Raw genomic sequence first — 26809 nt, forward strand, 5'->3', positions numbered from 1 at the left:
ATGGGTGAGATGGTCTCCAGCATTAAATGGGAAGAGATCATTTGACTTGGAAACCAATTTTATGAAAGTTGTTCATGGATTCTCATAGTTCTGATACTCTGCTTCTCTATGTAATGCTTGACTTTGGATCTCAGATAATGAGTTCTCTGACAGTGAACAAACCCCTTCACTGCCCCCCCCCCCCCCCGCCCCCAAGCAAAATGAAGGGAGATCAGTTGGATAAAAGGCTAATCTGAAGGCTTTTTGTTACTGCATTTGACCAAGGGCCAGCGAAACGTTTCAACTCACATAGGTACCTGTTGGCCCTGCCTGAGAACCAGGAACCGGGAAACTTGAATTCTGTGTCAGTTGTGCACTGACTTGTTTCGTGACTTCAGACAATACTCCTCCCCTTTCCAGACCTGCAGTGGCTCATCTGTGAAACGAGGACACTCCTTGTCTTTGTAAATTATAAATTATGGAGTGTAAACAGAAGCATCACCGTCCTACCCACACACACTGGAAGCCTCTGCAGGGTAGTACCGTCTCCAGCACCAGGCTCCAGCATTCACAAGCCAAGAAAATGCCAACCAGAGAAGCAGCGTCTCTGCTTTGCTGTCCTGGCAGAGCGCCTTGGGATGCCAGCCAGGCATTTTTCTCACTCCTGGAAACTTGCCTTTCAGACTGTGGGGGAGAACGGTACCTGCCTAACCATTCTTCCCACTGCCCAGGCAGAGAAAGGGCACTTTTATATTTGGGGAGAAAAAAAAGGACCGTTTGCTGGTCTTGGCTGGGTACCTGGCTGGGGCTGGGGCTGGGGCTTTACTGTATGCCTTGCCTTGCAGATGCTGGATCCTCTGAGCAGTGCTGAAAACTCCTTGTCGGGAAGCTGCCAGTCCTTGGACAGGTCAGCAGACAGGTATGGGATTGTAGCTAGTTCGGGAGTTGGTGCACAGGCATTTTTGGAACTGATGAGCTAAGGAAGTAGAGTTAGCTAGTGTGTGTGTCCCTGAACTAGACACTGGTCTGCAGGCCCATGGCTAGAACCTCATGCTTTTGGGAAAGAAACTTCTCGCTAGCATTCCGAGCCCTCTCCTTAATTTTCCAAACACCAGGAGAATGTTCTGTTTGTATAATTAGATGGATGTAATAGGTCATAATAGCAGCTCACATGGAGAAATGCTGGCTCCGTTGTTTCCAGCACTTTTTATGTGTTTTGACTTCCCACATAATACATGGTAACCCTGGCCTCATTGCTGAGGTCTGGACTGAGAAGCAGTGGACCTTCGGTGTTTTGGGGACAAGATTGAATTATTACCTGTAGGTTTAATTTCATTTTTTTCTTTCCTCCAAGTGTTTCTGGTGGAAAAAGAAACTGGGGTATAAAAACCAGAAAACAAAATAATCCAGACTGCCTAGCTTACCACGCTGCCTGCTTGGTGTGTAATCTTATGCACCAGCTGTGTTCTTATTACACTTTGGGAGGGAACAAGTGCTGTCCTTTACACACCCCATAGTCTGTGGAGCTGGTTCGTCAGTCAGCAGGGGTGTTTAGAGATGGCTTTGGCATTGATCCAGCCAGTCTCTCTCTTTGACCTCATCATGCCCAGGAGCACATTTTGACCATGTCTGGCTGGGCTTAGGGCTGTGGTCAGAGGCCACTGAACAGTTCGGAGGGTTTTCTTCTCTTTGTGGAACTGATTAATTGCTCATACGGACAATCACCTTTGACCCTGGCCATGTCTGTACTGTGTCTCTTCTAACAGATCTGTGCTCTGATGAGCGTGGTCTCCCTCCAGGTGTCATAGAGCACAGTTACAGTTGCTTGTTGGCATCCAATTTGAAGCCTTATTTTAGGCTTTCCAAGCAGAAGAGCAAGAAGGCACTGGTAAAAGTCCCAGAGTTGTTGCTGCAAACTGAGGGCTCTTCCAGGACAGGGACTAACTGTGGCTGTGAACTCTCTTCTGAGTTTTGTGGCCACGCTGGTGGGGAGGGGAGGTGTGGGACAGGACCACAAAAAGTCTGGCAGTTGGGAAGTAGAGGACAGTCCCTGCACCACTGCCTTGAGAGTTTCTGAGTTTTGATCTTCTCCAAAGGCACTCACACATGAGGCAAAAGGACCGTTCAGGTGGATGCTGGTAAAGATGACTCTCTTGATTCTTGAGTTTTTCCTGTGGCCCCCTCCAATGGTTTGTTTTCATCTCCTTGGGAGTCAGACTCAGTGACCTGGACTTACTTCCTTGGGGCCCAGCATAACTGAAGGTCAGAGCTTTCATCTTCCCTTCATGGGACCTTGAGCCATATAGACCCAACTCCACCAAATATTAGTCGAATGCTTTGGACAAGTCCATTAACCTCTCTGTTCCTCAGTTTTCCATATCTCTAAGAGGGGATAGTGATGATTAGTCTGAAAGGAAGATCCTGGATGTTATTACTGTTTTTATGACTGCCCTGAGCAAGGGATCGTTTGCATTCTTCCTGTTACCAGAGTGGGAGGAAAGGGTAAGAGACAGCACTCTGCCCCCCAGTGGAAATCGGGAGCACTGGAGGGCCTCATTATGCAGGGTCCTGTCAGATGTGGGCCTCAGACTAGTGAAGAGAAAGGAAGCATAGGAAAGTTCTCTTGAGCTCTGCTTCCTACTGTATAATGACATGGGTGGAAAGGAGTCAGAAAAAGCAGTGTGTCTGGGTATCCTGCCCTCTGACCTGGTGAGCTACTTTGGAGGGACCCTGAAATCTGCTATGTGATTCATTTTGTTTTTCTAGCCCATCCTTCCGGAAATCACGAATGTCGCGAGCCCAGAGCTTCCCAGACAACAGACAGGAATTCTCGGGTGAGTTCTGCAGAGGGTGGGTGAGCACTGCGAGGTGTCTGCCCTGGACAGCTCAGGGGGGATGAGAAGCCAGGGCTGTATTTACTCTTCCTGGGGCCTGCTGCTCTGAGGTCTCAGGTGACCTGGAGGCTCCCCTGAGGCACTCACCAGGGCCTGTCGGGCAGCCAGTGACCCCTCTCTCTTCCTCAGATCGGGAAACTCCGCTCTATGACAAAGGGGTCAAAGGTGGCACCTACCCCCGGCGCTACCACGTGTCCATGCACCACAAGGACTACAATGATGGTGAGTGCGCCTCTACGCTGCCCCCTGCTGGCCACCTCAGGAACAGACACCGGAAGGGGGCGGCCGAGGCACTCCAGGCCCCACGTTTCCTGAGGAACTGCATCCAGGCTTGAGGCAGTAGAGTCAGGGTTTTTTAAAAAGTTCAGTTCAGTTCAGTTCAGTCGCTCAGTCGTGTCCGACTCTTTTGCGACCCCATGAATCACAGCACGCCAGACCTCCCTGTCCATCACCAACTCCCGGAGTTCACTCAGACTCACGTCCATCGAGTCAGTGATGCCATCCAGCCATCTCATCCTCGGTCGTCCCCTTCTCCTTCTGCCCCCAATCCCTCCCAGCATCAGCGTCTTTTCCAATGAGTCAACTCTTCGCATGCGGTGGCCAAAGTACTGGAGTTTCAGCTTTAGCATCATTCCTTCCAAGGAAATTCTAGGGCTGATCTCAAAAGGAGGATGGTATTGTAGATGGATACTGCCTCCAGGAACTCAGTCCTTTGTCTGAGGGCACGGAGTGCTCCAGGCGCCAACTCTCCACTGCCCTCTTCTGCCTCAGGCAGCAAACGGAATGGAGCGTCCACAGAGGTGTAGGGTTACGATGCCAAGGAAAACAGAGAGCAGCCATGGGTTGGCCCCACGGTGTTGTGGGGCATGAGGGCCAGCCCTGCGCTTTCCCTTTGGCTGGTTTCCCTAAACCCCTTGGCTGCTTGCTGATTCCTACTTTTGTCCTGATCCTCAGGATGCTTGAGACATCAGCCATTCTGGCCAGAGTCAGGTGGGAGGGAAGAGAGGATGGACTGGAGCTGGTGTTATGACCTGGTTGGCACATTTGGCCTTGTGCTCAGGGTTCTGACTTGCTCTTCTCTGGCCCCTGCACCCCTTCAGGCAGAAGAACATTTCCCCGAATACGGCGTCATCAAGGCAACCTGTTCACCCTGGTGCCCTCGAGCCGCTCCCTGAGTACAAATGGCGAGAACCTGGGCCTGGCGGTGCAGTACCTGGACCCCCGTGGGCGCCTGCGGAGCGCTGACAGCGAGAATGCCCTCTCTGTGCAGGAGAGGAGTGTGCCCACCAAGTGTGAGCAGTGTGCCCTGGCTGGGGAGGGCCTGCCTAGGGGATGCTTAGGGTGGGGGGCCAGCGAGTCCAATGGGCTGTTGGGCTCGGCGGGTGGCTGCCCTGGCCCATCCGTACCCAGGGGAAGAGCCTGAGGGGCCGCAGACCCCCTGGACCTTAGTCCTCACCCCACTGCGTGATGAGGCACTCCTCTCTGGCCTTTAGTTTCTCCACATTTAAACTGAAGAGTGATCTCCTTACTCCCTGACAGAATGAGCTATCGGGGGCCTTGGAAGTATGAAGGTGTTTAATCAGTTCAGATAAGCATTTACCCATGATTTTAGCCAGTCTTGTGCTTCTCAGGGCATGGGCCTTGAGGTCTGATTGGCCAGGACCCTGAGCCTGTTCCAGGTGAGGGTGGAGATGCTGTGCTGAGGTGTGATGATGCCGGGTGAGGGGCAGCTCGGGCCTTCGGACAGTGAGGCAGGATGTCGGGAAATAAGTGTGTAAACTCTGATGCTCTTTCCTTCTGTTCTCCTGTAGCTCCCAGTGCCCCCATTAATTGGCGCCGGGGGAAGCTCCTAGGCCAGGGTGCCTTTGGCAGGGTCTATTTGTGCTATGATGTGGACACCGGACGAGAACTTGCTTCCAAGCAGGTGCAGTTTGACCCAGACAGTCCTGAGACAAGCAAGGTACTGCCTTCCCTATGGTCTGACTTCCAATTCCTCCTTCTCAACAAAATGCCTGTCTTGTTGCACAGACTAATTGCTTGAGATGCTACAGGTTGTTTCTCCCATCATTCTTCCTCCCAAGCTCCTTTACCATCTACCCCGGTCCTAGGGAGAGATTAGTTGGTGTCAAAGTACCTAACCACCCAGACTGGTTTGGATGGCCAGTGCCACAACGAGCAGCTCCTGCCCCCCAACCCCCACCTCAGCAGACAGATGCCTCTCTCTCCCAGCCCCTGAGCCAGGAAGGACCCTGTCTTTGGAGCTTAGCTTGGGCTGTGGCCTTCACTCCAGTTTGAGTGGACAAATTCAGCAGTTACCTGAACTCCTTAACTGCACCCACAAACCCATCTCCCACCCCACCATCTGCTGTCTTCCAGCACGGGAGTGCCCAGTCCCACGGCTTAGCCAGCATTGTGGGTAAGCGCCAGACAGTCGAGACATTCCCCGTTTTCTCCAGCCGAAGCTCCCACGGCAGATGGGCTCCTCTGAGGCCACTGGCTAGGGCAAGCTGAGCTGACGCCAGGCAGGTAGAGCGGAGGCCTGCCAGCCTCGGTGACACTGGGCCCCTTCCCAGGAGGTGAGTGCTCTGGAGTGCGAGATCCAGCTGCTGAAGAACTTGCAGCATGAGCGCATAGTGCAGTACTATGGCTGCCTGCGGGACCGTGCCGAGAAGACCCTGACCATCTTCATGGAGTACATGCCAGGGGTATGTGCCCCGTGATGCAGGCGGACAGCAAGAGAGGCACTGTCATGGCACTGGGGCTGTGGCGAGGGGCCCCTGTGACATGAGTCTGGTCACCTGAGACTCCAGAGGCTCCAGGGGAAAGGCGAGGGAGGGGCAGGACGTGGAGTCAGCAGGCCCTGCGTCTAGCTGCAGTGATGGTGTGGGGTGAGAATCGTCCCAGGCTCTTCTGACCTGAGGCTTACAGGGCAGCTGCACTGTCCAGTAGGTACTACCTTTACGTGGAGCACACAGACCTCCCTTCTGGGTTTGGGTCACCCTGGCCTAAGGGAAGGGCTGTCTCATATGTTTCTCCAAGCTGACTGACAGCCCTTAGTCAAGTGCCTGGCCTGTCACAGATGGGGACTGGACCTCAGTCCCTCGGTGAGCACTGGGGGCTGGAAGTAGCCATGCCCCCTTCCCTCCTCCTTCCTGCAGTGACCCCTCTGACTCCTGTGGCTTTAGGGTTCAGTGAAAGACCAGCTGAAGGCCTACGGTGCTCTGACAGAGAGCGTGACCCGGAAGTACACCCGGCAGATACTGGAAGGCATGTCCTACCTGCACAGCAACATGATTGTTCACCGGGACATCAAGGGTGAGCGGGGCAGGCTCTGGGCTCCCCATGACCTGGGAACTCAGGGACTCTCCACCTGGTTGTTGTGAGCTTTCTGAAAAGTGAAACCCTAATGGCTTCCTTGGGGGACTGGTATAAAGATCAGTTAAGTGATTTGGGGAAACACAGTGAAGGGCTCTGCAGATGCTGGCTGTGGTGATTGTTCACTGCTGTAGGGCAGATGCCTCCTACCACTAGCCTGTTTGCTCTGTGCAGTTTCATTCCAGCTCACAAGGCCCCCATCCTACCCAGCAGCCCTTTGGACTGGGAGGGAGGGACAGACGGAGGATGGTGGCCAGGGGTCTAGGGCTGCAGCCTCTGCCCTTGCACGCCTTAGGAGCCAACATCCTGCGAGACTCTGCTGGGAATGTGAAGCTGGGGGACTTTGGGGCCAGCAAGCGCCTGCAAACCATCTGCATGTCCGGCACGGGCATGCGCTCAGTCACTGGCACTCCCTACTGGATGAGCCCCGAGGTGATCAGCGGTGAGGGCTACGGAAGGAAGGCAGACGTGTGGTGAGTGTGCTGGGGACATGCTGGGACCCTCGTCTCCCGGTCTGGGCTATAGTGGTTCCAGCTTAGAAATGGGGCTGAGGGCTCTGCAGTGTGGCAAGAGTGAGGGTGGCCTCTGGCCAGCGAGGCCAGGTTTCAGGCTCCCTGTGGGCAGGGGTGGTCTGCAGCAATACACACAGCAGATGTGTTGTGTTTTCACTCTCAACAGCAACTGTTTGTTATTGCTGAGAACTTAGGCCATGGTAAACATCCCTGGGGTGTTTGCTAAATCCTTGAAAGAGCTCGGATCCCATCTGAAGGCCTGGATGGGTCTCTAAGCAGCAGTAGTAGGCTTTGGCTCCCTCTACTAGTGCTCAGATGGCTTGCAGCTGCTCTAATTTTGTGTCCATCCTCTGAAAGGTCCTGAAAGTTATGAGAGCATCCCTTCCTCTTATAATGTTACTGTGGCGGGAGGAATAGTGGTCCCTGAAGATGTCCATGGCCTAATCCCAAAGGGATGAGTAAGTGTTAACCTTATGTGGCAGTAGGGCCTTTGCAGAGTGATTTTTAAGAATTTTGAAATGAGATGATCCTGGATTATCCAGATGGCCCCAGTACTCATAAAGGTCCTTATAAAAGAGAGGCAAGAGATTAGAGTGAGTAGTAAGAGGTGTGACAAAGGAAACAAGAAGTTGGTGTGAGACAAGAAAGGAGCCATGAGCCGAGAACGCAGGCAGCCTCTAGGAGTGGGAAGAGGCCAGGAGATGGGCTTTCCTCTGAGAGCCTCCACGAGGAACTGTCCTGACTGGCCCACTGACTTCAGCCCAGTGAGACTGCCCTTAGATGTCTGACCTCCATAGCAATAACACACTTAGGCTGCTTTTTTATGCCACTGGGTTTGTGGTCACTGTTAGAGCAGCAGTAGGAAACCAGTACCGTTATTTCAGAGCATTTTCTGCACATGCTCAGTGGCTCCCCCCCGGCATCAGGAAGCAGCCGGCTGGGTGCAGGTTGATGAAGCCCACGTGGACGAGGTTGACGGGGCTGTGAAAACTCTTCTGGCCATGGACGCTCTCTTCAGGGGTGTTAGCCCCCAGCCTGGCCCATCCTGCCTCAGTGTGTTTCGAGAAAGGCAGCTCCTTTCACAGCAGTGTGCACGGCGGCTGGGAGCTTGGGGCTGGCTGCGGGGTGACACAGGGGTTCTCTCTCTCCAGGAGCCTGGGCTGCACAGTGGTGGAGATGCTGACAGAGAAACCACCTTGGGCAGAGTATGAAGCCATGGCTGCCATTTTCAAGATCGCCACCCAGCCCACCAACCCTCAGCTGCCCTCCCACATCTCTGAGCACGGCCGGGACTTCCTGAGGCGCATTTTTGTGGAAGCCCGCCAGAGACCTTCGGCCGAGGAGCTGCTCACACACCACTTTGCACAGCTCGTGTACTGAGCTCTCAAGGCCACACTGCTGCTGGCCGCCCCTTCTGCAGGGGCAAGGGGCTGCTGGGGGCTCAGCAAAGTTGCTGCTTCTCCCAGGCAGGGCCACGGACCACGGAGCTGAGTCCAGCCAGCGTTGTCTGTGCCGTTTTGCTGCTGGGGCCCGGGGCCAGGGAGGGTAGCTGCAGCCTCATGGACTGGGAGCTCCCAGCCTGCCAGACCCGAAGCGCCAGCGTCCTCAGCTCAGCCTGGAGGGGGGAAGGAGCTGGAACAGTGTGCGAGGCATCCAGGGCCCCACCCTTGGGGCTGTGTCTTGACATGGCCATCAGCACCAGACCTCAGAGAGTCTGGGGCACAGGATGGACACAAGGGTCTGAATAGTGTTACTTTCTTTCAGAGTGTTACTTTGTTTCTCCTCCCCATGTCTGGAGACCACCAGGGCATCTCTGGGCTGGATGAGCCCACCCAAGCCTGAGGTAAAGCCCAGCACCCCACAGCCAATGGAGAGCAGAGGCCGGGGCGGCCCTCTCCCTGGAGCCCCAGGCCAGCTTTGCCAGCCCCTGTCCTTTACCAAAGATGAATGAAGCAACTGTTATGCTGCCTTATTCAGGGAAGGAGGAGCCTGTCCTGCCTGCCCCCATGACCCTGCCCCCCACCCCCACCCTCAAGCAGGGGCCTGAGATGTGGAACTACCCCCCTGAGGGGAGACCCGGTTTTGTCAATGCAATTGTCTGTGTTTTACAAGTTGGAGTCACTCTTACGCTGTACCCAGTTTCTAAACTGGAGACTTCATGTGCCCTCTGGGCTCTGAGTGCCCCTGCTGTGGGCTGGGGCCTTGGGCCAGCTTGGAAAGAGCTGAGGGTCATCGCCCCAGGCCTTGTGCTCCTGGCTGGCACCTGTTCCCCCACCGGAGCAGAAAGGAAGACAGACAGTACGGTGAGGGCATCTGAGCCGGCTGGCTACCCTGAGCGGAGCGCTCCGCAGGCCGGGGAGTTGTATCAGGCTGTCTGCGAGTTGTGACCTGCTAGCCCAGGGCTCTGCCTGGTAGAAGGGAAAGCCTGTGTGATGCCACCACCTGTGTCTGGAACCTCCAGCTCTGCTCCTCCGTGGCCAGCCTCGCCCATCCCCACGAGGTCTCAGCCCCTTTCCCTTCTCGCTCCCCTGGGGGAGGAATGGCAGCAGGGGTCAGGGAGCCAGTATCTTCAAGCAGCTTAGAGTTGGCCTTATTTACCTCAGCCTGGGCGCTGGTCCTTTCTTCCGGCCCCTCCCCTCCAAAATGTGCCTATTGCTAGAGCTCCTCCCTCTCAACACCCAGTTTCCTTGGGAGTTGTTGTTAAAAGAGGAAAAAAAAAAAAAAAAAAGCCAGTGCCCAGGGATGGGTGTCTCCAAGGAGCTGGGGATTTGTGCCAGGCAGCTCATTGCCAGCCATGCCCACTCCCCCACGGGCACCAGAACAAGCCAAAGCCTTCGTTGTATGTTGACGATGCACTTTTATGAATGTAGTTTCTATCGCTGTTTTTAGCCTTTTCACATCATGTAATGTGAGGCTTTGTACTTGTTAATTTATATCTCAGATCATATTTGATGGTTTTTATATATATCAATTCTAGACTGTTACAGGTGGACGCCTCGAGAGAGAGAAGAGCAAACGAAAGCAGCTGGTTTTGCAGGAATGTGTGTTGCACGGTGCCAGTTGGGCCTGGGCCCGTTTCCATCCTTGCCCCCCAGGGGCCCCCGTTAGGCACCCCAGCCGGGCCCTCTGAAGACAGTGAGCGATGCTCCTGCCTCCACCTCGGCTCTTGCCTAGGGAGGGGGCCGGCCCCTTGTCTCGACCAAAGCTGCCGATTGGCAGCTCGGCCTCTCCACATCCCCGTCCTAATGGCTGTAGCATTCTTCTTGGGGCCCCGACCCCAACAGGAAAGTGGTGCCGGTGCCAGATGAGACGACTCTGTGTCCCAGGTTCAGGCTCTCACAGAGCCCCACCCCCGGGGTCTTACCTCACAGGGAATGTGTTTTTTAAAATGAATTTGCCAGAAAGCCAACAAATCCTACACTCCAAAAAAACAAGACCCTGAATTTTTTTTTTTTTTTTTTTGTGCCAAAAACTGTGGACATGCTGGCTCAGCATCCTCAGGACCAAGCTGTTGCTTAATTTTAATTTATTGTTTTTTTATTAAATAATCCAGATGAAAAGTTGTGGGGCCTAGGATGGCCTGGCCCAAAGGATCTGAAGGGCCATCTCCTAGCAGCCCCAGGCTGGCTGTGGGAAGGGCCATGCCACCATTTGCTTATCATTCCGTGGGGTATGTCGGCCTTGGCCAACCCAACATGGAGAGGCCAGGGCTGAGGACAGTCCACTCTCCACTGCCCTCCTGCCCACCCCAGCTCTGTGTGTCTGAATTGTGGATCGTGCAGAAGAACCTGCGGCCATAGTTATTTGACTATATCTTGACCGAGGGCTTGCAGTGCAAAGCCAGGCCAGTGTCGTGCATTACTTACAATAAAAGGGATCATTTATACTCAAGGGGTCCTGTGGCAGTGCTTTTGGTTGTGGGGTGGAGGCAATAAGTACCTGGGAGAGACCAGGTTATGCTGCCTGTCAACAAGCTTGTGTCCCTCAGCAGAGAACTTGAAATGACTCCCAGAGGGGTCCTGGGTTGCTGGGACTTGGCTGGTACCGCTGCTAGCTCAGAGGTGGCACCCTCTCTTCCTCCCTAAATCCTCGGAGATCTACTGAGGGTGGTCCTACCACAGCTGACTTCCTGAGGTGACACTGTCAGCTCACCCGGCTTGGGCATCACTGTGGCTCAGTTCCCAGGACTTCTGTAGCACCCACTACTCCCAGCCCCGGGAAGTCCTTGCTGACTGGAGTCACATCCTTGCGGGGCAGGTACCGCCACGAGCCACCTCTCTTCTTGGGTGATCTGATGCTGTTGCTTAGCTCTGAGCAGAGGAAGACCGTCCTCGTCCCCAGCTGAGGCCTCTGGTGCAGAAGTTAAGAGCTGCCCTGAGTGAGGCTCTCCGCATTCCCCTCATACTCTGAGGACCCAGGCTGAGTGCCGACTGTGCTTCCTGTTAGCTCTGTCACTTCCAAGGGCAACACAGCACAGTGGCCTGTCTACCACCGGAGCTCGAGGCCCTGCTTCCTGCCCTGTTCTGTGGGCACGAGGTCACTTAGGAGCTTAAAGACTTGCATAGGGTTAGGGTCGGGTAATCCCCTAGGAGTCTGCCTGCTTGTTCTGCCAATTTACACAGTCCAGTCAGCTGGGGGAAACCAAGACAGTCGGGTCTGGGGCAGGACAGTCCAGACTTCCTGTCTGTATTCTGAGGGGTGGGGTCTTAGGTCCTCCTCGTTTGTTTCACTGTAAACTGGTGTCCCCGAGAGAAGCAGAAGAGCTGTTTCTCCTTCGACTACTTGGGATGGTGACCGAGTGCCCCATTCCCTGGAGCTGGAAAAGCAGAAGGAAGAGGGACCCTGAAGGGGCACACTGACTCCTTGCTGAGGAAAGGGCATATAGACTAAGCTCTTGGACACTTGGATCCGCTGGTTCACACCATCCCTGCCTGATTGCCAGGACAAACAGGATCTAGGTAAGGACTCAGCAGAAGTGCAGTGAGGCTCAGCACCGTCACCCGCTGACAGCCCGACCTTGGGCAACGCGGGCTGAGACCCAGTGGGGTTCAGTCCTCAGACTCACTGAGTTTGGCAACATGGAGACCTGGTCGGGAAGAACACCCCCTTTTCTCAGGCTGCCTGATAAGATCCCTGACACCCATCACCCTAACCACCAGCCGCTGCCACCAATCAAGGCCAGGAGTGCGTTGGCCTGATGCTCTTCCCCTTCACCTCTTTGTGGTGTTTCCTTCCTGCCACAAACCGACCCCCCCCCCCCATCGGCCATATAATACAGAGTCAGAATCTGTCAAAACACGTTTAAAATAGGATTGATTACAACAGACAACAGTCAAAACCGGCAGAAGTGGGAGGAGGGGGAATGCGGCCCCGCCAGCCCCCACCAGTCCCTGTGGCTCTCAGCCTGGCGGGTGCTTTCTTCCGCACTGTGGCGTGGTCCCGGCCCTAACAGGCATGCCCTGCCTCACCTCTGCAGGTGGAGGGGGCTGTTCCAGTTCCCCTCCCCTCCCCCACTGGGTCCTGGGGGACATTTGGAGAGGCCCAGCAGGGGGCACTCCGGCTCACCTTCCTCCGGTCTCCATGGCTCAGGACCAGGCTAAGGGCAGAGGTAGATGGGGAGACGTGGGGGCCACACAGGCCCCTGGGTGGCAGTGAGGGAGCTTGGGACCCTGAGGGGGCATGCTGACTCCTTGCTGGAGAAAAGGCACCTAGATAGGGAAGCTGAATTTGAGGGCCTCCCAGGGGGGCCCTGGGGTGAGGTGGGGTAGGCTGAAAGAAACAGGAAGTAGGTATGTGAGCAAACCCCAATCCTGGTTCCCGAACCCCGACTGGCTGAGAAAGAAGGAAGGCATCCCAGAGCAGAGCCCTGCCCCTGCAACCCTCTGCCTGAGCAAAATGGCCTCATCCTCTTTCCACCCTCACCCGGGGCCCGGCCGTCCAGTCTCTCTCCCACTGTTCCCGCTGCCGGCTCCAGGCCCTCTGTGGGGGGAGGAGGGAGTGGACAGCCAGAGGGGCCTCAGGCTGTCTTGGTGCCAGGGTCCACCTCCTTGTGGGCCCAGAGCTCCTTGTGCTGCTTCCGACCAAAGCCTTCGTCGTAGTTGCCTTTGCTCTTGAACAGCTGCTGGAAGTGGGGCTTGCAGTAGAACTCCCCGTGCAGTGCCGCGTAGCTGCCCAGGCTGCAGAAGCAGAACACTGGTCAGGTCAGGCCGGGCCAGGAGGGCTGGGGCGGGGTCAGGGCGGGGCGCACCTGAGCTTGGTGTGACAGTGCTTGCAGCAGAAGCAAGAGCTGTGGAAGATGAGCTTGTCGGCCACCAGCCGCTCCATGGGGTACACGGTCTTCTGGCAGGCAGTGCAGGTCTCCTTCACCTGGGCCCGAAGGCTGAAGGACTGTTCCAGGAGAGACGCCATCAGGAGCCTGACCGGCGCCCACCCCTTCCTCCCTGCACAGCCCAGCCTCGGAGCCCTACCTTGGAGCGCTGAACCGTGCTGCTGGAACCGCCACCTTTGGCTTCCTGAGAGAGGGCGGTGGCGCAGGGTCAGTTGAGGAGGGCCCTAGACCATCACCAGCCCAGATCCCAGGGACACTCAAGGGGGAAGGGGAGGGAGACCCGCAAACAGGCCGCTCCTGTCCCTTCACGCTCAGGCCAGACACCTGCAGGGATGGAGTGCCCTCCCACCCCGGCTGAGCACCTACATGGGAGGGGGTCGCCTGGGCGGCTCCGGCGGCCTGGAACATGGCTCGTTGGAGGCGATGGAGGCCCCGAGTGGAGACGCGGCACCCGCTGGGTTCTGCAAGGGGAAGTCGGTTGGGGGGGCCCTACAAGCCCTTCCCAGCCTGCAGGGTGGGGGTAGAGGTGTTTACAGGCAGGGGGCTGGGGGGCTGTGGTTGGGACTTTCCCTAAGTCATTTCCTGTTGCTCTGGGTCTTGCCACTTCCGCCCCTCACCCACCCCCCGTTTCGCCCGCTCGGCCTCCACGCGGCTCCCCAGGGGGCAGGGGTCCCTGAGTGGAACCATGTGTCCCAGGAGGAGCGGAGTTAGCGGGCAGCGGCTCAGGGAGGGGATCCGCGCAGCCTCCCGAACGCTTCGCGGACCCGGACGCCGCCTGGCGCGAGGGGAGGTCAGAGGAGGGCGGCCCCAGTGGGGCCGCGGCCAGAAGCGGCTGCCCCGGCCTGACCCCAGCCCGAAGCTGCCCAGTGCGGGGCCTCGGGTACGCTCCGCTCGGCGGACCCAGCCCCTGGACAGCGCCCGCGGGCTGGGCCACCCGCCCCGCCCCGCCCCGCCCCGCCGAGCCGCCTCCCGCTCCTCCGCTCCGAACCCGCGTGGACCGGACCCCAAACCCAGGACCCCGGCGGGCCCAGCCGAGGGGACCTCAGCCCTGCCCGGGGGATGGACGCCGGCCTCAGGACCCCGGGCGAGAGCGACGGACTGAGACGCTCGGCGTCGGGACCCCGTGGGCGGCGGCCCTTGCGCCCACAGCCCCCACCTGGGCCGCCCGAATCGCGAGCCGGAGGCCGGCCCCTCCCCCGCCCGCCCGCGGGTCTCACCGGGCCCCGGCCTGGGCCGCGGGGCGGGGGTCGGTCTCCGGGGGAAGCCTCGGGTGCGAGGAGCGCGCGGGGGCGAGCTGCCGCCGCTGCCAGTGGTCCCTGAGCGGCCGCGGCCGCCGCCGCCTTATCGCAGCGCCGCCCCCGCCGGCCCCCGCCCCGCGCCCGCCCATTGGCTCCGTCGCGCCCGGTGCCGCCTCCGGGGCCCCGGCGCCGCTGCCGACCCCCTTTCTGCGCTTTGTCTTCCCCTCGCTCGGCGTCCCCCGCCTTTGTCTGCCCCCCGCGCTGACCCCGCGCTCCGCACCGCCCCTCCGGCTTCGCGCTCGCCCGCCTCTCGAAACCCGCCGCCCCGTCGGCCTGCTCTGGACCAAGGCAGGGACCGGAGGGTCCGCGCCGGAGGCCTCGGGGCAGGGACGAGTACAGGTGGAGACGACTCGCGTGACAAATGGCGCTCCCGACGAGGCGGGGGCAAAGGATAACTGGGCGCGCCTGGCCTTTGGCTGCTTCCATTTCCCCACTCTGTGGGCCCTGCCGGCGTCCCCGCGCGGCTCCCACGCCCCCTCAGACGCCGAGACGGCAGGGGCGGCCGGGCACGCGATCCCGCCACAGGGAGGACCCTGGGGGCCCCCGGGGCCACCAGCCCTCAGCCCCTGCTGGCGCCCGGCAGCCTGCGCCTGCGGCGCCCGTTGCAGCCCTCGCGAGGCCGCCGTCCCAAAGGGACTCTGGGGCCCGACTTCGTAGGCTTAGTCACTCTCACTCCCGGCTCCAGCGGGCACCGCTGCTTGAGAGAGGTCGAGGGGACCCCCTCCAGAGAAAGATTTCCAGCCTTCAAACAAGCAAACCTGGGTTCAACCAAACCTCATTTGACACAGGGAGCAAGGCCTGATGATCTGAAGTGACTTGTTCAAGTAACAAAGCCGAGCAGCAGGATTGGCTTCAGAGGCTGGGCCTCTGGACCCCTGTCCCCGTGGCCAAGCCGGTGGGCACTGCAAGTCCTGGGTACACAGGAGGTCAGGCGCCTAACTCCTCAGCTCCCCAAGGAGCACAGGGGAGCCTGTCCCCGTGGCATCTCTGCAGGGACGCCAGGGACTGCTGAGCTGCGCCTGCCATCCGGCTGGAAGCTGTTTCACAAAGCACAGCCCTAAACATAGCTCCTGCCCACATGGTGGCAGGAACAGAAGGAGCGGCTCCAGAGCGAGGCCCACACACTGGTCAGGAACAGAAGGGCTCAGCGCTGCCCGCCTGGCAGGGGAGAGGGAGGCCTCGGGCGCCCCAGCCCCAGGCTGTTCCCATGGCTGTCTCAGGGCACCCTCCCTGTGGCTCACTTTTCTCCTTAGACCCCTGCCCCTCTTTGGAGGAAGATTTACATTTGGGTTGAGCTGCAGCCCTCAGGCCTCCCCGGATGGGGTGTGTGAGAACTGAAACTGTTAAGGGGCCTCTCTTTTCCCGCCGAGTTCCACACCTGCCTTCAGATTCTCAAGGGGATTGTGGCGAGGTGAGAAAGGTGAAGCCCTGGGAGGTGTGGGGAGCAGTGCTGGGCTAGCCCCTGGGCACCACCTGGCCCCTCAGCCCCCCTGCCCTGCCCAGGACCATCCGTGTGCTGAGCTGCAGCGGTTCCCACAGAATCAGCACTCGGCACTGAGGATGAGCTGATGGCAAGGTGAAGCAAGCAGACCAGAGGAAAGAAACACGCTGATAATGGTGCAAAGAAAAGGGAACTTGAGGTTTAACGAACAAAAAAAGAGCTGGGCAGGAGGGGTGGAAATAAACGTGAGCTGGCCTGCTCACTCCCTCCATTTCAGGGCTCCCCGTTCCCTCCAGAGTGCTGCCTTCTCCTTAACCCCTGTAACTGGGTAAGAGGTCTTCTATTTTTCTTTTTCAAAGTTTTGTTATAGTTTCTCAGAAAAGGGAAAGCAAGGGCATGCTTGGGGATGAAGCAGCTACAGGGAAGAGGGAGGGGCACTTCCCTGATCTGGCTAAAGGGGCGCCCACCCCGAGGGACGGGGAGGGGAAGGGGCCCGGCTGCGGCGCACGGAGGTCAGGAGGAAGCACCGTGGAGGAGACCCAGGTCATCCCCTGACCCCTGGCCCAGACTCCTGGCCAACAGCCAGGATGGAGGGGAGGACTGGGTCTGGGTCTTGGATTACCTGCTCTCTTGAGTATTTGTTTCCAAGGTAAGGAGACACCACGAGTCCTGTTGCAAAACAACCCCCTTCACCTCCTTTCCTGCCAAAATGGAGCCTCTTCTGCCTGGCCTCCACTGGCCCAGACGTGGTCCCGAGGAAGGGTCAGCACTCAGACCCTTCCTGCTCCAAAGTGTTTTGATGGCTACAGGCTAAAATGGCCCCAACATCAGATAGTTAAAGACAAATCTATCATGGGTTTTAAAGGAAATGTGTGTTGTTGAGGCTGTCTCGTGAAGGAGGTCACTGCTATGCCTCCACGGGCAGGCATGGAAACGCTCTCAGATGGCAGAACCCAGGGCGGGATGACTTGTGTCCGAGCCTGCATGGCCAACGCACGACAATGTCACTCTCCAGTGGATTCTCTGGAACTTTTTAATTTGTTCTGGCAATGAAACTAACATGGCCTTAGAACTTAAGCCCTTCAGGCTGGGCAGCACCAAGGCAGCCAGCAGGGGTCAGTTAGATGGACTCCTGGTGGGAAAGGAAGGAGCTCCCCAGATGAACCAAGGTGAGGTGTCAGGGGCCGAGTAGAAGGAGGATGGACCACCCAAGCCTTAATCTAGTGCTTAAAGAGAAAAGAATACCCTGTCCTTCAGTTATTAGGGAGAGGCCTGGGGGAATGGGGCAGGGTCCCTCCATGGACCTATAGGATCTGAGAGTAGGGGAGAAGAATGGAACTAGGCTGATGGGAGAGCCAGCATGGGAAGCCACAGCTCCCCAGGCAAGTCTAACCCTGGGCTTGGACTTCACAACCCCACGGCCAGGACAGGACAGTGGCTCTCCCTTCTGCAGAGGTCAGGTTGCCTGAGCTCACAGGACAGGGAATGTTAGATTCCTGGCCCCTCCTGATCCCTGGGTATTGGGGTTCCCTCATGTCTCAAAAGCCTTGAAGCAGTAAAGTTTCTCTCCAAGAATTGCCTTTCCAGTCCCTAAGCAGCCAGCTCTCCTGGTGGAAATGTCCTTTCTGCCCCATCTGCCCCCAGGAGGGTGGGAATGTGGCCAGCCCTTGGGAAGGGTCCCGGAGGTGCACGCAGCCCAGGATGAAGAACAGGCACCTTCTTTAGAGGCTCAGAACTCCCAGTCGTCCACCTCCAGCTCTTCCAAGTTTGTTACCAGGCCGAAGATCCCACTGTGATCCTGAGACTGTCTGCCTTCAAAAGTGGTGATGGGGGTGACAGGTCGGAGTAACTCAGGCAGAGCTTCTGAGGCACGTCGCTTGATCTGGGGAAGAGAGTTGCGGGTGGATCCTGTTTCAGCCTCAGGACATGGTGGGGCAAGCGACCATGGCTCAGGGACAGACAGGGGCTAGAGGCAGGAATCTCTAAGGGGAGAGGAAGGAGCAGCGCCTATAATGGACTTTGGAAACACGGTCATGTCTCTGACCCATCGGGAAAATGAAAGTGTTAGTCATGCAGCCATGTCCAACTCTTACTGCCACCCCATGGACTGTAGCCTGCAAGGCTCCTCTGTCCGTGGAATTCTCCAAGCAAGAATCCCCTTCTCCAGGGGATAAGAATCCCCTTCTCCAGGGGATCTTCCGACCCAAGGACTGAACCCGGGTCTCCCACCCTGCATGCAGATTCTTTACCATTCGAGCCTCCACCAGGGAGGAGGAGACAATATCTAAAGACCCAAAACTAAGGGGACTGAGGGTGGCTGGAGCCACAAGCAAGGAAAATCACCAGCAGGGGGCCCAGGGAAGGCTACTGTACCTGCTTGAAGAAAGAATGGTTCAGGAGGGTGCTGGCGCTTGGTCTACAGAGGAAGGAGAGAAGAGGCCAGCATCACCCCTGTGTCATTTCCAGAATCCTGCTGCTGCTGCCTTACCCTCAAGCGCCCCTCTCCTTCCCTCGGCTCCTCAAGAAACAACAGCCAGAGTGACCCAACTGGCTTCCTGGCAAACCCTGGGCCACCCGCTCCCGCTGTGGGGACTTCAGACTCCTCCGGGGAACCCAGACCTTTCCGGGACAGATCCATCGTCTCCAACCCCCGCCAGCCCAGGGTTCCCTGCAAGGCCCACCCTAAGCCCCGCAGGTGCACCTCATGTCCGGGCTGCGCTGAAGGCACTGCTCCACAAAGTGGTGGAAGTGGGGCGAGAAGGTGCGGTGGTAGGGGTGGGAGGGCGAGTCGCCATTGGAGGTCCTGGGGGTGCTGGGGGCCAGGCTCTCGCTCAGGCCCGAGTTGGCCGCGGAGCGCGAGGTGCTCATGGTCAGCTCCTCGGCGGGGATGGTGCTGGTGTCCAGCAGGCAAGGCACCGTGCCGTTCAGCTTCTCCAGCAGCATCTGGGGAGGACAGAGCCAGGGCCGGGCTGGAGGGGCCCCCGGAAGGACCACAGAGTTCCTTCACAAGTTCACTTTTCCCCAAACACACGAGTGATTCGGGGGCAGCAAAGACAGAAGTGGGAAAAGGCCTGTCACTGTCTTACTTTGATTTTCTCGATGCTGTACCTAGACAGACATCCACACCCTCTTGTCTAGTCCAGCAGCGCTCATCCGGCTGTGAGACTCAACTTTTCTGAAACATGCATCTGATGCTACCACTCCTGTGCTCAGAAGCCTTTGACAGTTCTCCACAGGCCCTAGGACAAGAATGGAACACGCTGGCCTGGCCCGCAAAGGCCCTCGTGACCTGCCTGGGCTTCCTTCTCCAGCCACGCCACTGGCAGCCCCGCAGAAGCACTCATACTTCAGCCATACAACTACCTCCTGTCCTCAGATTCTGTTCTTTCTTGACTGGGCCTGTCACAGGCTGTTCCCTCTGCTGAAGTTTCCTTCCACTGGAAGCTCCCATTCTTCACCTAGTTAATTCCTATTTGCCTTGAAGTCTCAAGTGTCCCCTCCCTGAAGCTGCCCCAGGTTCTCTCCTCTAGAGCGGCCCTCTGGCCCCTCCTCAGCCGCCCATGTCCCCACAGGGCAAGCCATCTGTGGGCTCAAGGAGAGGCTTACTCAACGGGCACAACCCCCTGACCCCGGCCCCCACCGCCTCCTCCCAGGTCTACATCATGCTCCAGGAACTCTGGGCCCAGGTAATCCTTACCCAAACGACCCAAGTCCACTTCCTGGACTTGGCAAGACCTGGATAACTCTCTTCCCTAAGTCCAGCTCCAAGGGAGGCAATGCAGACTCCTGGCTACACGTGCGCCAAGAAGCCAAGGGCAGCAGGCAGTGCAAAGGGGCGTGAACAGGGCGGGAGGTGGGAGGGAGGTTCAAGAAGGAGGGGACATGCGTTCACCGACAGCTGATTCATGCTGATGTACGGCAGAAACCAACACACTATTGTAAAGCAATTATTCTCCAACTAAAAATAAGTAAGTTTTAAAAAGTGGAGGAACCATGAACAGAAGGAGGCTGGAGGTTGCAAAGGTATTGGCTGGCAAGTGGTAGCACTGAACCTGAGAAGTCTAATTCTAAATTAGAAATCGGCCTTCTACAGCATCACCGACTCAATGGACATGAACTTGAGCAAACTCCGGGAGATAGTGGAGGACAGGGAAGCCTGGCGTGTGGCAGTCCATGGGGCTACAAAGAGCTGGACATGACTTAGTATCTGAAGAACAACAGCTTCCAGGTATACTGATCAAAGTAAAAAAACAAAACACATTTTATAAGCTTGAAAAATTTCTCAGGGACTTTCCTGGCAGTCCAGTTGGTTAAGACCACACTTCTACTGCAGCAGGCATGGGTTCAATGCCTGGCTGGGGAACTAAGATCCTACATGCCATGTGGTGCAGCCAAAAGCTGGGGGGGATATCAGTTTAAAAGTAAAAACAGACACCTGGTATGTGGGCTCCAGGCCTGTGATTATGAGCAGTGCTTACTTCTATGACCCCCACGTCCCGGGCTCCATTTCCACAATTATCACAGACACAAGTAAACAGTTACACAAGTTACGCAACTATCCCCCCCCTCCCCCCCTCCCCTCCCCCCCACCACACACACACACACATACACATACACACACACACACAGGGGCTCTTGAAGGAAAGGCCTGGGTTGTTCATCCTAGCATCTCAGGCTGGTGTCCAGAGCGTGCAGGTCCTCAACAAGCGTTTGTGGGAGGCAGACAGGAAAGGAGGACAGAAGGAAGATTCCTAGCTGCAGGCTCACCTGGGTGGCAGGCATGTCTTTAAAGGGGACGTGGCCATTGGCCAGCTCACAGGCCGTGATTCCCACACTGTAGATGTCAGACTTGGCATCGTAACCCTGGAGATTCTGTATCAGGAGAGAAAAGCCACAGGTCACTCCACTGGAGCCTTGGTCGTTGTTCTTAGACAAAGAAGCAGGTGGAGCAGAAACTCCCCAAATCGGGACGAGCTGCGAGGCTTCCCTCACCTGTACACTGAGGAGTCACTGCTATTTTGGAATGAATGAGTGTCTGGCTAAGGCCATGTGGGAGCAGAAGGAAGTGCTCTGCTTAGCACAGGAATGCAGAGCGCGCCAAATGCTCGAGAATTTGGTGCTCTCTCTTCCCATAAGATGGGAGCATCTCTCAGTGCAGCTCAGGACCCGCCAGGGGTAATGACATCACCTGCCAGGGACACAGCATCCCTGTGCTGCAAGGGGCCTCCCAGGTCTACCGGCCAACAGGAGAGCCCTCTCTCCAAGAACCCCCGACTCTGCTCAGAAGCAGAGGGCACTCCTCATCCCTAGAATTTCCTGAAGGCCTCTTTGGGGGCGGTATCACAAGTTGGTGGGGGCGGGGGCTCCTGAGATCCAGGGCACCGACCTGCTGGAGGACCTCTGGGCTGAGCCAGGGCAGAACCTTGATACTGTACTTGGGGAAGTCATGGACCACACGCTGCCGCTGCCCGTGGCTGATCATGCTGAGGTTGCTGCGTAAACCCGACAGGTAGACCTTCCCATCAGCGGAGATCAGAACGTGGCTGGCTTTGACGCTCCTGGGGGTGGGGAGGGTGTGTCACTGGGTGGCGGAGGAGGCCCTCACAGCACAAAGCTTTGTCTTCACACACTAGACCCAGCCAGCTCTCTCCCCTGGGGTGCGTATTACACACATACATACAGATCACTGCTTCCCTGGTGGCTCAGTGGTAAAGAATCCACCTGCCAAGCAGGAGACTCAGGTTGGATCCCTGGGTCAGGAAGATCCCCTGGAGAAGGAAATGGCAACCCACTCCAGTATTCTTGTCTGGGAAACCCCATAGACAGAAGAGCCTGGTGGGTTACAGTCCATGGGACTGCAAAAGAGTCGGATGTGACTTAGCCACTAAACAACATATATATACATATAATATGTGAGTACACATATACATACATATTATATATGCATGAACATGTATTTCTGTGAAAATTTTCAAACATATGGAAACAGAAAAAACATCATGACCCCATTTACACATTACCAGGTTTTAAAACCTATTTATGTTTTGTTCGAGCTCTCTTTCCTGCTCACAGACCACTCTTCCTCTAGTGGCTTCCTCTGCTGCCTTTAATCTGTGCTTTCTGTCTGTAGGTGTTCTCATAAAGTGTACTGCTGTTTCGCACGCATTTTCTGTTTTGACCTAACGGTACTGTGTTAGGCAGCCCATGTTTCATGGTTATGTTTCTGAGCTCCACCGTGTTGCCAATGGTATACACCTCACTGTTGCTTCTAATTGCCACCTGCACTCTGGAGTGGGGTCTGACATTTACTAATCCATTCTTCTAGGAAGGGGCACTCATGTTGACTCTAACCAGCACGAATATGAACACAGACGTCTATGCACACATCCCCTGAGGTGCCTGTGGGAAGGCTTCTTTGGGGTGTGCACCCAGAGGCAGCACCGATGGCTCCGGGTCTGAGTGACGCTGACTGGCTGTGTGGGGCCACCTTCTACCATCTGGATGGGAGGCCCACCTCCTCACCGCACTAGTCCTCACCCAGTGTCTGAATCCCTGCCAGGCCCTCCACGGGCATAAGGTGACATCACCTTGTTTTCATTTGATTTTCTGATTCTTGCTGAGTCATGTGTGACTCTTTGTGACCCCATGGGCTGTAGCCCGGCAGGCTCCTCCGTCCGTAGGATTCCCCAGGCAAGAGTACTGGAGTGGGGTGCCATTCCCTGCTCCTGGGGATCTTCCCGACTCGGGGACCAAACCTGAGTCTCTTAGGTCTCCTGTACTGGCAGGCGGGTTCTTTACCACTGCGCCACCTGAGGAGCCACGCTGAGTGTCTGTTCATATGACCATTATCAGTCGTTTGGGTTCTCCCTTGCATGAACTTCATATTTTGCCCATTTTTCTATTGCTTCGCTATCTTTTCCTTACGGATTCACAAAATTGGTTTTGGACAAAATGAACAACATCCACACTCTAATTCCTCTCTTAACTTTGTCCCTGGTGCCCTGTATTAGACAGAAAGCTTTAATCTTGATATAATCGAATCAAATCCTTTTTTTTTGGCCTTATGTTTTTTGCGTGTAAAACATTTAGAAGTTATGGTGCATTTCCTTCTGTGTAAGCCTAGAGCTTGCATTTAAGCCTTGCAAACATCTGAACTACTCCTCTGCACATGGAATTAGGGAGAGGTCCTGGTTGTACCATCTTCCCTAGCCCGAACTGCTTCTCCCCAACACCATCTACTGAGCCATCTGTCTTTTCCTGAGCCCCCCAGCTGAGGGCTGACTCCGGGGAGCACACCCCAGAAGAGGCGCTCCAAGGAGGGAAGGGGTGGGTGCAGAGGCCCACACTGGCTACTCAGTCCCCTCACACAGTCCTCAGGAAAAAGCTGCTCGGTAAAGAGAAAGCCAGCAGCTTCACACGGACAGGGCAAATGCTCCGCGCCCCCAGCAGAGGCAAGGGCCGGACTCGCGCCTCGGTTTAACCTCTGGCTTGACTGACTTCAGCCTTCAGCCGTTCCTTGGAGGGCTCACCATCCCAGACACCGCTCGTGTAAAGAGGGAGAGGCCGGCGAGAGCGAGCACCTGTGCACGTAGCCCATGTGGTGGATGTAATCCAAGGCCTTGAGCGCCCCCTGCAGGATGTAAGCGATGGCCAGCTCGCTCATGCCGTCCATGAAGTGCGTGCAGATGAGGTCCTTGGCCGAGCCTGAGGAAGAGGGCCGACGGGACAGGGAAGGGCGGCGGCACGTGAGCGAGCTGCCGGCAGAGCGCGCAGAACCCCTCTCCGCCAGGACCCCCTGCCCACTCACCGTATGCCATGAACGACGTGACGACCCAGAGCTCGTTGTCCGCAATGAAGGTGGCTCCGTAGGGCAGGATGTTGGGGTGGCTGAAGAGTTTAGAGACATGGAGTTCCCCCTGCAAGCATTGGTGAGCTGCAGTCAGAACCGGGGGCAGCGACTGCCCTGGTGGTCCTGTGGTTCAGACTCCACACTGCAACGCCAGGGGCCCGGGTTCGATCCCTGGTCAGGAAACTCAATCTCACATGTTGCAACTTACAGTTCGCATGCTGCAACTAAAAGAGGCTGCATGCTGCAACTAAGATCTGGTGCAGCCAAATAAATATTAATAATAATAATAAAAAGAACCAAGGGGCACCGAGGAGAATGTGCAAGATGGTAGTGGCAGTGTGAACACTACGGGGACCGAGAAGCCCGGGAGCCGCCGGGACCGGGATGAGAGGAGCCAGGCTCTGCTGTCTCTGCAGGGAAGTCAGCCCTGCTCCGCCAGCTTCTGCCTAGCTCTGGCTCTGCCAGCCAATCCTAAAGGGCCTGAGAACCATTCCCCACCGCCAGGGCAATGGCCGAGACAGCAGAGGGTGGCAGGGCACTGCCTCGGAGACAAGAAAACAGACTGCAGACTGAAGACTCGGGAAGTTGAAAGCTTAGCTCAACCGCAAGGGCCAAGGCACACCACTCTTTAAGATAAGAAAACAACAGCAACAACAACATGTTTGCCTATTACAAAGGCAAGTGTTGTTAGAGATGGGAATGTGGAAAGAGCGCACCAAGAACCACTACTAAACGTTAGAAGAGCTGCCTCCAGCAACCTCCGGTTGAGAGCTCCTTTCCTCAGAAGCAGCTATAGAAAGCATAAGATTGCTGGAATTCTAAAGTAAATTTGGACAAAAGATGTGAAAAAAACACTGGACAAAAGAACTGCAGAAACTCCAGGGTCCTGGCCCCTGGGAAATGAGCCAAGGCCAAACAGCCAGCCCCTTCTAACCTGTCCACAGCTCTACAGAATGAAGAAAAGAATCACAGAACCCAATGCGCTCTCGAACAAACTCAGGTATGTTTTTTTTTTTCCAAATAATTGAGCTAGGATTGACTTTCTGTCCCACCCTGAGAACCACAAAACTACTCTGAACGTATGAACTGGTATTAGAGCACCTTCAGATGAGTTGGATTCAGAGAAACGCTGTACCTGAAGAAGGGGAAGGGGCCCCAACACTGGCTCAGGCCCTCCTCCCTGCACCAACACTGGCTCAGGCCCTCCTCCCTGCACCAACACTGGCTCAGGCCCTCCTCCCTGCAACCAACACTGGCTCAGGCCCTCCTCCCTGCAACCAACACTGGCTCAGGCCCTCCTCCCTGCAACCAACACTGGCTCAGGCCCTCCTCCCTGCAACCAACACTGGCTCAGGCCCTCCTCCCTGCAACCAACACTGGCTCAGGCCCTCCTCCCTGCAACCAACACTGGCTCAGGCCCTCCTCCCTGCACCAGAAAAGAGACTGTCTGAGTGTGGAGCTTGTCACTTACTAGTGTGTATGTGACCAGGGGCAAGTTACTTAGCCTCGCTGAATAACAAATACATGAATAAATGAGCCACAGAGAGTCTCTAGAGAAGAGGGAAATACACATCGGGCTGAGCAGAGCCACACAACCCTTAACACCAAATGTCCGAGATCCTTCACCGAGAGCTTCCTTACCTTCTTGGCTTGGTCCACTTTCGTTTCCTGCCAGCTATTTCAGAAGACAGATGTAAACATCCTTGTAATTATTACTGGGACTAGAGCCCCCCTCCAAGTGTCACAATCGTTTCTGATTACCTGTAAGAACGTCACCATCTCGTTGGAGCAAGCCTCGAGGTTAATCCTTCGTACCGTCACATACTCCCCTGTTGGTTTGTACCTTGCTAGATTCACTGTCATCAGGTCCTCGAATCCTTTGCCTAAAAGAAAAGAAGGCCATAAACAGGGACAAGAGCAACACCAGTTTTCATCTTCTTTAAAGAGACTCGATTTTAGAATGAATATATGTATATGAGTAACTGAAACGCTTTGCTATACACCTGACATTAACACAACATTGGAAATCAACTATTCCCCAATTTTTTTTAAAAAAAGACTTGATTTTAAAAGAAAATTCAAGTTAAAACTTTCACTTCTGTTATGTCTTGATTTTTTTCTTCTTCTGTCAGTTCCTTCTCAGACAACTATTCTAACTGATGATGGCCCAGGACACCAGGAGCGTGCAGAAAAGAACTGAAAAAGAGCTCCTCTCCTGAAAACGTGATTGATCTCTTTCTCCATACCTCAAAGAAGAAAACCACAGGAGACCCTCCCCAAAAAGCCAGCTTTGTCACCACATATCCTGCTAACTGGCTGACAGCTTCTGGCACACATTCATCTGAGGGTGCTGAAAAGACCACTGCAGTCCCCTGAGCGTGACAGTCCTGGACGTTACCTATAACAGTGAGCAGCTCATAACACCCTCCCTCTGGCAGGAAGCTACTCATGATCTCCGGCTTAGAGAAGGATGCTATCGACTCTGAGCTCGCCTCATTGGTCTACAGGAAAAGAAAAACAGGTTAGTGAGAGAAACTTGGGGACAGGTGTGGGAATGGGGAAGACGGTAATTCAGACCCATGAGGAGACTGGCATCTAAACAAACATACAAATTTGGACGCTGGCGCAGTTCCAGCACTGTTTGATGAGAAAGGTAAAGTAAAATCTCACCAGTTCAGTGCAGTCACTGGCACCAACATTAAGAGTACGTGTGAGGGCTAACTACAAACATGGATGGGGATGAGGGTCAGGTGTAGTTGACAGCTGATTTGCTTGTCCTTCTCAACAACTGGCTCATCTCATAGCTAAAAGCTGTGGCTTTAGCTGGGTCAGAGCTAAAAGCTCTGAAATTCTTACCTGGGAAAGGATGTCCGGAGAAAGGCATATTTAGAAAAGAGAAGGGAGATGGGTGGGTAGGGGGTTCTCTTGGATTTCCAGCTGCATTAGGGTCCTATTTTTAAGATCCTGATTTTAAAAAATTCCCAAAGATCAAACGTTGAATCTCACTATTGGCCATAAGAGTCTCCCTCTTGAGCAAACCGAGGCCAGCCAAGGGATTTCCCTGGCAGTCCAGTGGCTAAGACTCTGAGCTCCCAATGCAGGGGATCCAGGTTCAATCCCCAGTCAGGGAACT

General features: G+C 55.9%; 3 protein-coding genes across 5 annotated transcripts in view; 1 reads left to right on the plus strand and 2 right to left on the minus strand.

Moving 5' to 3' along the window:
* MAP3K3 (mitogen-activated protein kinase kinase kinase 3) overlaps window positions 1-10607 on the plus strand; it is a 52488-nt gene extending 41881 nt beyond the window's left edge. Inside the window, exons 8-16 of the mRNA XM_068976470.1 lie at window positions 825-898; window positions 2746-2813; window positions 3003-3095; window positions 3974-4165; window positions 4685-4833; window positions 5447-5578; window positions 6059-6188; window positions 6544-6721; window positions 7912-10607. Of these exons, the coding sequence (XP_068832571.1) occupies window positions 825-898; window positions 2746-2813; window positions 3003-3095; window positions 3974-4165; window positions 4685-4833; window positions 5447-5578; window positions 6059-6188; window positions 6544-6721; window positions 7912-8140 (1245 nt within the window). The 3' untranslated portion in view covers window positions 8141-10607. The remainder of the gene's footprint in view (window positions 1-824; window positions 899-2745; window positions 2814-3002; window positions 3096-3973; window positions 4166-4684; window positions 4834-5446; window positions 5579-6058; window positions 6189-6543; window positions 6722-7911) is intronic.
* A 1554-nt stretch (window positions 10608-12161) lies between these two features.
* Window positions 12162-14369, minus strand: LIMD2 (LIM domain containing 2). The gene is made up of 5 exons (XM_068978524.1): window positions 14306-14369; window positions 13455-13549; window positions 13228-13272; window positions 13008-13147; window positions 12162-12936 (listed from the first exon to the last, which is right to left on the minus strand). Exons 2-5 carry the CDS (start codon window positions 13494-13496, stop codon window positions 12777-12779), a joined length of 387 nt encoding a protein of 128 aa, XP_068834625.1. The 5' UTR covers window positions 13497-13549; window positions 14306-14369; the 3' UTR covers window positions 12162-12776.
* STRADA (STE20 related adaptor alpha) overlaps window positions 13500-26809 on the minus strand; it is a 30490-nt gene continuing 17180 nt past the window's right edge. For 2 of the 3 annotated variants that reach the window (XM_068978522.1, XM_068978523.1), the window contains exons 3-11: window positions 26075-26177; window positions 25438-25559; window positions 23635-23743; window positions 23408-23531; window positions 21214-21385; window positions 20595-20699; window positions 18529-18770; window positions 18201-18243; window positions 16947-17709 (exon numbers count right to left, since the gene is read on the minus strand). In XM_068978522.1, the coding sequence (XP_068834623.1) occupies window positions 17557-17709; window positions 18201-18243; window positions 18529-18770; window positions 20595-20699; window positions 21214-21385; window positions 23408-23531; window positions 23635-23743; window positions 25438-25559; window positions 26075-26177 (1173 nt within the window). In that variant the 3' untranslated portion in view covers window positions 16947-17556. Of the gene's footprint in view, window positions 13550-16946; window positions 17710-18200; window positions 18244-18528; window positions 18771-20594; window positions 20700-21213; window positions 21386-23407; window positions 23532-23634; window positions 23744-25437; window positions 25560-26074; window positions 26178-26809 lie in introns of those variants that run through there. The other variant, XM_068978521.1, reaches the window with a different exon arrangement.

Source organism: Capricornis sumatraensis, chromosome 8, assembly GCF_032405125.1.
Source record: "Capricornis sumatraensis isolate serow.1 chromosome 8, serow.2, whole genome shotgun sequence".
NCBI lineage: Eukaryota > Metazoa > Chordata > Mammalia > Artiodactyla > Bovidae > Capricornis > Capricornis sumatraensis.

Bases quoted from the DNA above. Each gene is read 5' to 3' on its own strand.
- LIMD2 (XM_068978524.1), bottom strand. From the start codon at position 13,496: ATGTTCCAGGCCGCCGGAGCCGCCCAGGCGACCCCCTCCCAT. The intron at 13,148-13,227 runs GTAGGGCTCCGA...CTCCTGGAACAG, and splicing joins GCACGGTTCAGCGCTCCAAG to TCCTTCAGCCTTCGGGCCCA. The intron at 12,937-13,007 runs GTGCGCCCCGCC...CTGCTTCTGCAG, and splicing joins CACTGTCACACCAAGCTCAG to CCTGGGCAGCTACGCGGCAC.